The sequence below is a fragment of the Podarcis gaigeae genome (genome assembly GCF_964106915.1).
Source record: "Podarcis gaigeae genome assembly, chromosome: 3".
Taxonomy (NCBI): Eukaryota; Metazoa; Chordata; class Lepidosauria; order Squamata; family Lacertidae; genus Podarcis; species Podarcis gaigeae.
The window spans coordinates 32730056-32742457 of NC_139680.1; the positions used below are offsets into that span (position 1 = coordinate 32730056).

Below are 12402 nucleotides of genomic sequence, written 5' to 3' on the forward strand. Positions count from 1 at the left end.
GAAGAATATTCAATAAGGCAGAAATAATGATCCACACCATATGGCAATCCTGTCCCATTGGCTAATTTGGGGGGGGAGCTGTCAAAGTGGCTTTACTGACATTATAAGAGGTGACAACACACCGGGGGCAGGGTGGATAATGACTACCCTGGGCTTTAGCTACCTGCACAGTGCAAGAGATAAAAGGAAAGTATAAATTATAGTTGTCTCTCAGAGATGAGTCAGGAAGTGTGGCTTCCTGACTGCTTTGGGGTACATGGTCCTGCTCAACTCAAAAGAGGGCTAGCTATCAAACAAGAGTAGTGACCTCTGGCCCATAGGCCAAATCTGGCCTGGCACAAGTCCCAATTTGGCCTGTGAGTCCATTTTCCCCAAACTATGCCCATTTACCTTCACATCCAGCTTGCACTTGGGAAACTGCATTAGAGATTTTGACAGGTGCATGTGCCAACCTGATGCCCTTCAGATCTTGCCAGACTACATCTCCCCTAATTCCTGACATATGGTCATGCTGGCTGTGGCTGATGGGAGCTGGAGGCCCACAACATCTGGACAGCCACAAGTTCCCCACACCTGACCCAGAAGGCAAGGGGATGCAGCGGTTATGGTTGCTGCCTCTGCTTGCTTGCTCATCTCAATCTCTCTGTCTTGGTGGCACACCAGTGAAGACTGGACCTGCTGGTCCCCAATTCAAGCTGCTGCTGCCCAGAGAGACTGGCAAGTGATCAGATGGGCAGCAAGTGGCCACTTCCAACTCTGCTTCCTCACCCTTACTGGGTGGCAAAGAAAGAAGTTACCACGCGATCCAAGGGAGAGCAATTTCAACAACTGCACTGCCCAGAGGGAAAGCACAGGTGAGTGTTTGAAAGCAAAACTAACAGCTAAAACAAGAGAACTTAATGATGTCTGTTTTATGGAAGAATGGAAGCCTTTTCATACTATTTAAACAAATATTATAGTATGATGAATGCACAAGCGGGATTTGAACAATGAGCATTAGAAAGAATGAGAGATTATTGTATAATGGTATGGTATTAAAGCATGAAGACAGGGTGGGGGGGGAAAAAACCACCATGGAAAATGGGATGGGAAGTCAATAAAACAAAAGAAAAATGTATTATGCAATCTTATGTGACATTTGTGGAAATTTAATTATATGTATGTATGTAATATAGAGGAGGCACCTCCAAGTACAAAGTAAGTAGGGACCCCCACCCACTTGACGGGGGCCTAAACCATCCAAGGGGGCTTTCCCACTAACCCGGTGGTGGTCAGGATCAGGGATCGGGTGGGTCCCCCTAAGAGCAGGGGTGGAGAGGTGAGGGCACCTGCTGCCCTACATCACCGCCGACCCCGTCCCTGCGTGGCGCTCAGGTACCTGCCCGGGATGCTGCAGCGCCGTGGGCTGCGGCGCCGCTTCTCCGATCCACAGCTGCTCCTTGAGGAGATGCTGGTAGCTGAGGCAGTGCTTCAGCGCCGACGGCATGTTGCCCATGGCCGCTGCTTCCTCAAGGTCGCCCGCAGCGCCGTCTCCTCCCCCCGCGGCCGCGGCCAGCCATCGCCGCTGCCGTCGCCGCACAGAGACCCGCGCCGGAACCGAGGCCCGGAGAGAGCGGAGGCAGCGCGCCCGCCTCAGCCAATCCGAGGAATCGCCGTCGTCAGCGGCGGCGCTCATTGGCCGAGAGGGGCTGCCGGGAGTTCGCTGGGTCGGCGTCGTGATGCTGATGCTGCGGATGCTCAGGCAGCCTCAGCATCCTTCGCCAGGTAACGCTGCTGGGGTATAAGCGCATCCCAGAAAAGGCAAGAGAGAGGGCCAGGCTGCGCTCTCCACCGCGGAAGCCGCGAGGGGTTGACGAATAGCTGGATCATGCCATGCAGAGTTAGGTGGGACTCATTCCTTAGATTGCCGTCTAGTAAGGAAGGTTGCAACCGTTCTGAATTTTAAACTGGAGCAGACAGAGGGTACGCGCAGTATATGTGGTGGTGGGGAGTCTGTTTAAGCAATATTTAGTTCCTGTTCCAGTAGGTGGCGGTCACAGAGCCTCTTTAAGCGCTGCTCACGCCATTAAGAACTAGGAGAAGAGAGAAGCGATAAGGACCAAAAAGACATGACTTAAGAGTATAAAATTTCCAGCAGGGCTCACTAAGACTTGACTTTGGAGCACTTTCATAGTGAGAGAGCTGTGATCTGGGAGCAGGTGATATCAAAAAAGCAGGGATTTTTTTGAGCACGCTAAGAGTGCCTGTGCATCAGGACTGATACTGTATTGCAGAACGCTGCCCCTTGGCCTATCTGCTTCAGAGTTGGATGGCAGCAGGTTTTTGATGTTTCAAAGATTGGCACTGAGTTCAATACCTTGGACGAGGTAAAGAGTAGGATGTGATTTCTAAGGAAGGGTAATGTCAGTGGCGAACCTTGAGCTCTCAAATTTCAGCGGCACACTCTGCAACACTGAAATTTGATGCATGCACACCACACCTCTCTCGCTCCATTCTAAAGAATAGTTGCAGCGTCCCCTCAGTGCCCCCGAAATTGTGGGGGTGGACTTCTACTTCTTGGCAAGTCCACCCGACCTTCATATTAACTCACTGTTTATTAGTGTAAACATGTTCCTTACTTTGATTCTATAAAATCTGCAGGTTGACAGTTACATTTTAAAACAAAATTAAATGTACCAAAACACCTGAGAGGACTTGGATGTTTTAAATGATACTAGGACTATGAAAGTGTTTTTGGATGTTGTTATATCTCTGGACAGCATCTTAAAAAGCAGAGACATCACCTTGCCGACATGGGTTTGTATAGTTAAAGGTATGGTTTTCCCAGTAGTGATGTATGGAAGTGAGGGCTGGACCATAAAGAAGGCTGATCACCGAAGAATTGATGCTTTTGAATTATTGTGCTGGAGGAGACTCTTGAGAGTCCCATGGACTGCAAGAAGATAAAACCTATCCATTCTTAAGGAAATCAGCCCTGAGTGCTCACTGGAAGGACAGATCCTGAAGCTGAGGCTCCAATACTTTGGCCACCTCATGAGAAGAGAAGACTCCCTGGAAAAGACCCTGATGTTGGGAAAGATGGAGGGCACAAGGAGAAGGGGACGACCGAGGATGAGGTGGTTGGACAGTGTTCTCGAAGCTACCAGAATGAGTTTGACCAAACTGCGGGAGGCAGTGGAAGACAGGAGTGCCTGGTGTGCTCTGGTCCATGGGGTCATGAAGAGTCGGACACGAGTAAACGACTAAACAACAACAATATCTCTGGAATACATCATAGTATTTGCAACACTTTCTTGTCAATGGTTTTAAGATGTTTTTTGTGTGCATGTGTATACACAAGCATAGATATAAATGCTTAAGTTAGTCACAAGTCTTGACTAACTTATGCCCCAATTGCTGTCAATGCGTTTACTCAAAATGCAGCTATGCCTGGATCCAACTCATTAAAATGTGATGAATTATATTAAATAAGAACAGCATGTGTGTGTTAAACAATGTAGTGTACGATTTCCTGAATTATTCTAGGCAGCATGATTTTTATTTATTTATTACAGAAATATTACTTAAGCTGGATGTAGAAGTTTTGTCATGCAATCATTACCAGCAGGATGACCAAAACAGTGGGATTTTTACTCTCTCTGTTGCTAGCTTCTAGCCAAGAACAGCAGGGTAAAAATAGATTTATTGTTTGCAAGCGCTCTTATATCAAAAAACAAAGCAAAGCCCTGGGGTGTGTGAAGGGGCAGGGTGGCTGATGACAGTGGGAAAAGAATCAAATAAGGGAGTTAGATGCCAAAACTGGCAAGTGGCCAAGGTACCTACTAAGCAGGGATCAAAGCTACATATGGTCAGTCTCAAGCAACAAAAATAAGCCATAGGATTTTGGCAAGCACTGCGAGGGTAACAAAGTCCAGCCTTGTAGGAAAAAGAGAAAACAATGGAGCTCACCAATGCTTCATGGGACCTCTAGGGAGAGCACAGCTATCATCATCATCTCTGTTTTATTGGAGCAAAAAAATGTAAATAATTTCTCACATATGTTATGTCTGGCTGATCTGAATTGATGGGAATGAGAAGACAGCACTTGAACACATCTTGCAAGTCATGACAGTAAATCGGTGGTTCTCCTGTTAGCTACAGTGCAGCTCCGAGACAGGATTCTTTTAAGGGTGACTAACAGCTGCCAGTTGCCAAACTCAGGCTCCAACTTGTGCCTGATGGACACCTGGCATTCACAACAGATCTTCTCCAAAGAGACTCTATCCAGATGTTGATACGTAGGCTTCCGCTCTTTTTTGTCTTTATAGCAGCACCTAAGAGCCCACAGTTATAGGAAAGTGGCTTTCCACAATCTGAGACACTTCTCTACTTGAGTCTTCAACTACTCATAGAAAGCAAGCCTGTCAGGAAGAAAAAATGCTTTGTCCCTTACGTCCAGTTTTCTTTATCTGGGGAGTTTTTGTTAGTTTCCCCCATCTCCACACCACATGATGTCCATGTAAGGAAACTCCGTATGTTGTGAGGACATTGTACATCACATCCTGATAGTTCCTACACATCAGTTAGGCTCCTAAGGTCAGTTAGATTAAGGCAGCTTGTGGAAGGAGAGTTTCCTATCCCTGACTCCCCAAAATGCCAGCCCACTTCCGGAACCGTGTGGAATGGAGTGTGGACCATGGGGAACTGCTGGGGGAAGGAATGGGAAACTTGCATTCCAGGGATTTCCTTATCTTACGATATGATATGATAATCTTGATTGTTATTGTCCCATACAGAACAAAGAAATTGAAAAAAAATTACATCAGACATTCAAAAACCAACAATCCTGTCATCCCAGCTATCCCAGCCTTGTTAACCCCCTAAAAACTCTGATACCCCATAATTATCTACACTATACTGCCATAGAGACTACCTTACACTGCGTTTAAAACCCAAATCGCATTTGGATAGAAACTGTTTCTCAGGCAGCTAGTCCTAGTCTTTATAACCTTGTAACTTCTTTCCAGACGGCAGAAGCTGAAAGAGATCATTTCCAGGGTGCGCACTATCCTACGCTATCTCTGCAGCTTTCTTATGGCACCTGGAAGCATAGATTTGATCCAAGTCTGAATCTGTTAATTTTCCCTCACCCATTTGTCATTTGTGAGGATTCCTTGACCCACCAGAGAAGCTTTCCAGGATGCACAGGTGGTTGCAGGAAGGAAACATACTTGTATTATTGGGGTAGAAGCAGCTGGAAAGAGGATTGGGCAAATTCATGGAAAATAAGACTATAAATTGTTATTAGCTACAATGTTCCACCTCCACTGTCAGAAGAGGTATGCTTCTAAGTTCTGGGAGTCACAGGTGCAGAGAGTTCTGCTGCTCTCGGTTTCTGCTTATGGGCTTCCTGTGGTCATCTAGTTAGCTGCTGTGAGAACACGGTATTGGACCAGATGGGCCTTCAGCCTGATCCAGCAGGGCTCGTTTTCTTAACCTTGGAGTGGGCAATTCAGCACAGTTGCTTGGGGGCCAGTTCATCCATGCCCTTTGCAAGGGGAGACAACGGTAGCCTAGTAGGTGAAGGGTTAATGACGCTACACAGGGCTGGGAAAACCTCCTCAATCAGTTTCGACAATACTGGGCTAAACGTTGGCTTGGTATCCTTCCTATCTTTCTCAGGGCTGGTGGAAGCTTGTTTTTTTCATGTATAAATCACTCCCCATGAGGTATCCCAAAGTGATTCATAACACATTCAAAACTTATATAGCGCTGTTGTACATACAAAAACAATTGCATGTGTATTTGCATGTGTAAAAACAATTTAAAAACAATTGCACACACACGCACAATTTAAAACAACGTAAAATCTACAGTATACAGATACCAACTGAGTTTTGTTTGTTTTTTAACACTTAGAAGGCTTGTTGAAAGAGAACGTCTTTGTCAGCCACTGAAAAGACAATAGAGGAGAGGCGGTTGCTGCAGGATAAGGGATTAGCTTCACCAATGTATTCTTGCCCAGAATAATGAAGCCTTCAGTCACACATGGTCAATCCATTGCTGAAGAATATTGTATGCATGTGAAATAAAGTATATTTAGAGAATGGTCGTGTTTATGGAATCTTTAGAATCTCTTAAATATTTTTTGTGTAACAGCAGTGATCTGTACTTTTCATGACTCAAAAAATGAAGCATTTTAACTTAATACTTGCTTTTGAAATAAATGGTACATTGTATCTCAAACCAGCCACTTTACTGGGAATGGAGAATGGAGTTCTTTTAAAGAAAGCATCTTCCTGAGAAAATTAGTATGACTTGTTAAAATAAGTTGTGTGGTTAGTCTGAGAGGAAAGGGGTGGGAGATAATTGAAAACACATTGCCAGAGGAATGATATCTGAAAACAGTGATTCAGCTTTTGAAAACAAACTGCAAATTATATTCCCATACAGTTAACAAAGCAAGTAATTCCTTTGATTCCTAACACATGGAATCATGACAAATAAGTAAAATATGAGTGTGCATGTTTTTTTTTTAAAAAAAATCAGTGTTCAGATTAAGTATATCACTTTTTCATACAACTGTACTTAATTTAATTTGTGCACAATGTGCAATTCACCTGAAGAGGATGAAGGTTTACAAGACAGAGCAGCATCGTATGCAGAGTAAAGCTGCCCATAATATAAATAATGAAAATATCTAGGGGTATATTATAGAGGATTTAAAATATATACAAGGGATATGAACTTCCATGCTTCAGGAAATAAACCAATCACAAGCTGACAAGGGTTAAAGGGACTCACGCTATGGACGATTAATTTGATATTTTTTTCCCCTACAGGCAGAGTTTGGGTTTTGTTTTTGGTTTTTTTGCATGAAACATCTGGTTATTGAACACTGCCATAAACAGAATGTAAGATAACAGGGCCAAGATTTTATTCAATTCGCCATTCATGCTTTGCATTCCTGTTTTCAGAGTCAATACATCTTTTATGTGCTCCACAAGACATAATGGAGGAGGTACTTCAATGTGCTGGCTAGGAGCTCATAGAGCAACTCAAAACCCCTTACACCAAATTAGGGTGGGTTGGGGCTTGGAAAGGACAGAACTATGATTGGCTAAGCTGGCCTCCTGCTGGCCACTGCTCTGTCAGTGCGCACTCCTCATTCCACCCACTGAATGGGTTGGCAGAAGTGGTGGGATCCTCAGCACTGGTAGCCATGGAAGGTCCAGAAATGGAGTGAGTGGGGGCATTCCAGAGGTTGGAGGCAGGGTCTGAGCAAGTCCAAGATCTGTTGGATCCCAAACCAGTCTCAGTGCTGTTGCCGGATGGGATTGTGACTAATTTGGACATGATGAAGTTGGCACAGCAATCTCACACTCCCACCACTGTGAGTGGCAGGCCTCTGAATCCACAACAGCTCTGCCAATCCATAAAGTCCCAACAGTAGAGGGCGAGGGGGAGGTCTGAATCACACCCCAAGTCCCATTGAGCTTAGTGGGACTTCTGAGTAGATGTGCTTAGGACCGTGCTGTAAGCTTGCAGGCAAAATAGTGACTATGTTGTTGTGCTGGCATGCCTACTGGGTTTTCTCTTTTGTTGGCAAGCCATTTTTCTCCTTTGCTTTGCTCCATTCTTCCTAAGCAGCTTCTCAAATCTATCTCATTATTTCCCACACTGTTCTACTTAGAAAGCTACTGTTGCATGTTACTCTTAATATTTTACTTGCATGCAGTTGCTGTGTCCAGTAACTGAGGACTCACGTCTTCCCACCAATTATCATGTTATGTTTCATTATCTCTCGCTTTTGCTAACAGCAACAGGGACTTCCGCCCACATCGCCTGCAGTTTGGAAAAAGAGAGAGAGAGATTCCGGCTTCCTAAGTCTCAACTTCCAAGCTCCCACAACTTATTCCCATGGTTGAAATCATAATGTGAGAAGGATTTATACCCTTCTAATGAATATTCTGAAGCATTCCCAGATTCTTGGCATAGCTGTGTCTGATTCATAGTTAGGCATGCAGATCAACCCTTCCCACATTTTGAGTTCAGTCATGGGAATGAATTGTTATTGCTATAGAGCCTTATGGCCACAATGTTCAACACATTTCTTTTAAACTGACAGCTTATCCACACCAGTCCAAAATCAGCCCTGAGCACATGGCAAATCCAAGGTGTGCGCTACATAGTTGTGTGGAAAAAGCTGCTGTCTGATTGTCCCATCTTGGGGGAGGGGGAATAGTTCTCAGCATATTGTCATCTCTCCTCATCTTACCCTGAAATTTGGTGTGGTGGCCCTGAGATGGAGCCATGAGCTCTGCAGCCAGCTGCAACATCCTTGGGATATTTTTTTTACCACAGATTCCAAGACAGTTTGGATCTTGAGACTGCTGTTGATCTTAATCCCACTGTAATCAACAGAACCAATTTCTGCATTCATGTGTCAAGGCTTGAGGTTCCAGTCTCAGATGGGAAAGTTCTCCATTCCCCTTGCCGGACCATCTGTTTTTAAGGTATCGAGCCCAACCAATGCACTGCAAAATATTGTCAACATCACAAGGAATGGAAGCCTGAAAACACTCTGCAGCAAGAAGAAAGGCAAATAAGGGAGTTCCATGGCTGAGTCATGGTAACAGAATGAGTCACAGTAACAGGATTTAATCAATTTGAAAGATTTGTGCCCATGGTAAAACAAATAACTCTTCCAGATATCTGCCAAGGAGAGCTAAAGCTGGAGAATACTCCAAAGAACAGAAAACAAAGACTTGAGGATTCTCACTCTCTTCTTCATGATCTTCCATCATAAGTTGCTTCCAGGCAGTCACTATTTTCAGGTGGGATTCAATCCCATACAAGCAATTTCAGGTCAAGTCATTCAAGTGGATTTGCCACACTTGTGCAACACACACACTTCCACACACACAAAAACACTCCCCCCATTGACTTTTTGCAATAAGGAAAGTGATGAGGAAGCACACTGGGAAGTGTGGGACAACTGCTTGCAACCATTCTGCAAACAAAACTTGGGATGAATGCTCAGTAAATAGCTGACAATCAGGATGAGTGCTCAATAAGCCAGTTGTGTGACAGTGGGCTAAAATCCACACAAAAGCTTTGCTGAATCAAATCAAAGGCTGCATATACACCATACATTTGAAGCACATTTGAAGCACATGACTCCCCCCCCCCCCAAAGCATTCTGGTAACTGTAGTTTGTTAAGGGTGATGGGAATTGTAGCTCTGTGCAGGACAAACTACCGTTCTCCCACTATTGCTCCCTACATTGGTATTCAGAGGCATGCTGTTTTTGATCCTGGATGTAGCATCCCCTGGCTTGGTTGTGGTTGTATTCACCATGCAGAAGGCAGCTTCACACCACTTGGGCAGCAGACTGAGATGTAGGCTGACTCTAAGGCCCATGCAGCCCCATAGGAGCTGGGACTTCCTGCTCCTCAAGAAGCATCCCACTTATATCAGAGCCCTTCTTAGGTTGCCATTAATACCACACAAATGTCTGGGGTAGGGCAGAATGATTAGAATAACAGCAGAAAGAAAGTGTTCAGCCTCTCTCTGATGCCCAGCATTGCTTGTTTTTTGTTTGAATAATATAACTATAGCTTGCATAGGTTGTGTATCTAGTTCAGTATTAAGGTACGTACAATTGCTTTCTGGCCTTCCACAGCTGCTCTCATAAGCCGAAGCTGTTACATTCAACTGGAAGCTAAATACTTGATGATCTAGATTCCAAGTGTACGGATTCATATTTCCAGCCCCGAAGCAAAAAGATGTTGCCTTTGGGGACGGTTTTTAAAACAACACATGCCTAATCCATCTGCTGAGAATGTGAGTGAAAGAGGGGCCACAGATCCACATTAGGTCCCCAAAGCCTTTTTCTCATTACTCTTGCAGACAACACCGAATCATATTTTAAAAATTCAGTCCAATAACAGAGAAGGAGGCTTGGGAAGCAACTTGATGAACTGCTTAACAAATTTAATAAAAAGAAACAAGGCTGCAAGACAAAGAAATTTGACAGGATTTGTCCTGGTGACATTATTTATGTTTGACAGACCCACCTGCGGTGAAAGGAGATACAAGGAACTTTCCTGCAGAGATATAAACTTTGAAAACCCTGATCAGGAGGGCTACACCATGTTGAAATAATGCTGGCAACAGGACTGAAGACATGCTGCTACACTGCTAAAATACCAACTCTGGTGCATATGGTGTCATATTAATGTTTATATTTATTAAGTGTGAGAATTCTATTTATTTCAAGGGGTGGGGAACCTGCGGCCTTCACGTCATTCCTGATGTGAAGTTCCCATCATTCCTGACCATTAGCATTGCTGGCAGGGGTCAACAGGACCTGGAGTCTAACAACACCTAGAGGACTACACATTCCCCCATCAACAAGAAAATTGGCATGCTTGTTAAACCAGAAAACAGAGCAACAAGGTATGGATGGAGCTGAATGTTCAGAATGGGAGGGTGGGTATTCCCACCTGGCATCCAGCAAAATATGGGAATGTTTATGGGAAACTGTGCAGTGTCATAGAGGTTGAGTCAGTCCAAGCAGGAGCAGAGTAGGAAGAGCAAACAATCTCTCCTATACGCATAGCTGTCAAGCATCCCTTATTTGGAGGGACAGTCCCTTATCCCAGCGCCATGTCCTGCTGCTGTCCCTTATTGATGGATGTCCCTTAAATTTCCCGGGTTTCAAAGGAAGCAGCTCCTCTCCCTCCCTCCTTGCCGGCCAGGGAGGAGGGAGGCTCCAACTGTGTTGCTTGGCTGCCTGGCCCGGCCCCCTCCGGCCTCCTCTCACCAGCCTCGGCCCCTGGGAACCCCTCCCCGCCAGGACTGGTGGGAGCCTTGGGCCCTTCCGCCAGCATCCTCCTCGTGGCCGCTGACCTGGGCGTCTCTGTCTGGGGCCTCCCCTCTGCCCATCACCTCTGCTCCCGCTAGGCCATACTGTGGCTGCGCCACCAAAGGACCCGGATGAGATGGGCAGCCTGGCATGGTCTATGAATTGATGAGGAGCCTTGAGAGGAGAGCGAGGGCAACCATAGAGAAAGCAGTTCAGAGAGAGGAGGAAGAGGAGGAGGTGGAGGCGCAGGCAGGTGTTCCAAGGGCTACAAGGGAAGGACCGCAAGCGCTTCTCCCATAGATTTGTAGTGGTAGACTACCATAAATGGTCTGATCTGCAGGTTCACTTCGGGCGCTGTTTCCCCCCCTCCTCCTCCCACCCCACATGATGGAATTGAGAGCTGCAGATGGAGCACGAGAGAAAAGATACAGAACTGCAGCAGCATCTTCGTAGCTTGGACTTCGTTTTGTGCGAAAAGTGGTTGCTGCTTGTAGTTGTTTAATTGCAGTGTTTCATCAGCTGGTGTCTTGAGCAGCAACCTCTGGAAACGGGCTAAAAACCGGCACTGCTCTCCAAAATTATATGGTCCCTTTTAACTGGTTGACTAAAATCCCTCATTTTGGCTGCTGGTCCCTTATTTTCAAGGCTGCTGGTCCCTTATTTTCAAATCTGTAAATTGACAGCTATGCCTATACGGTGGATTTTTGAGGGAATACTTACTGAGACCTTTTGTGGATGTTGTTGCAGGCACATCGGCGACTCCTGTTGTAGATTAACCAGGAAGGTACATACTACACTTTCTTTTTTAAAAAAGAAAAAAGCCATTGGGTACATGTGTCAGGGGATTAAACGAAAAGTTTAATCCCGGTTAGCTGTATCAAACAAACTTTGATTTCCAGATAAGACACACACCCCCTATAGTCGCTACGGCCTATTGTGCTAATTCGAGTAAACATATATCCACAAACACTCAGCCACATAAATCACAATTTGTCAATATACATATACCAGAGGGGGGAAATTAGAAAGGCAAACCATAGCCCTGAGGACACTCTACCATTTCTTGTACCCACTCAGCATAAGAGTACAAAATTATGAAAGAGTGCTCCTTCTCAAGCCTTCGCTAATTTCTTTACTGTGTAATGGGATACCTTTGAAATCGCTGAAAAAGTGCAGGAGACTTAAAGGCGGAAAATAACTCTCATGTTGGCACAAAGTGGGAGTCTGTGCCACAACCTGAAAGGCCCGCTGGTTTCATAGGACTTTTATTGGTAGGGAAAGTAACAGAATTTCCCAGTTCCCCCACACCTCAATTTCCTTCCTCCATACCATTCCAACTCTTTTTCAAGTCTCCCACATGAACAGCATGGCATATGAACATTCCTTCTGTCCCTGGCCCCCCAACTCAAAACCAGTATTTCTTACTGACTGTTATGATCTCATCTGGAAGTGTTTTAGCAGTATATCATAGTGTCTCCTTTTATTAGTCACATTTCGCGGCTTACTCAAAATAGTAGTCAAAAATCAAATCGAAGCTTTCCCTCAACTAACAC

General features: G+C 45.1%; 1 protein-coding gene across 3 annotated transcripts in view; it reads right to left on the bottom strand.

The window, feature by feature from the left end:
* Nucleotides 1-1620, bottom strand: part of HMGCLL1 (3-hydroxy-3-methylglutaryl-CoA lyase like 1) — a 90299-nt gene extending 88679 nt beyond the window's left edge. For 2 of the 3 annotated variants that reach the window (XM_083730656.1, XM_083730657.1), the window contains exon 1: nt 1379-1620. In XM_083730656.1, coding sequence (XP_083586782.1) covers nt 1379-1495 — 117 coding nt within the window. In that variant the 5' untranslated portion in view covers nt 1496-1620. The remainder of the gene's footprint in view (nt 1-1378) is intronic. The other variant, XM_083730655.1, reaches the window with a different exon arrangement.
* Nucleotides 1621-12402: the final 10782 nt, after the last annotated feature.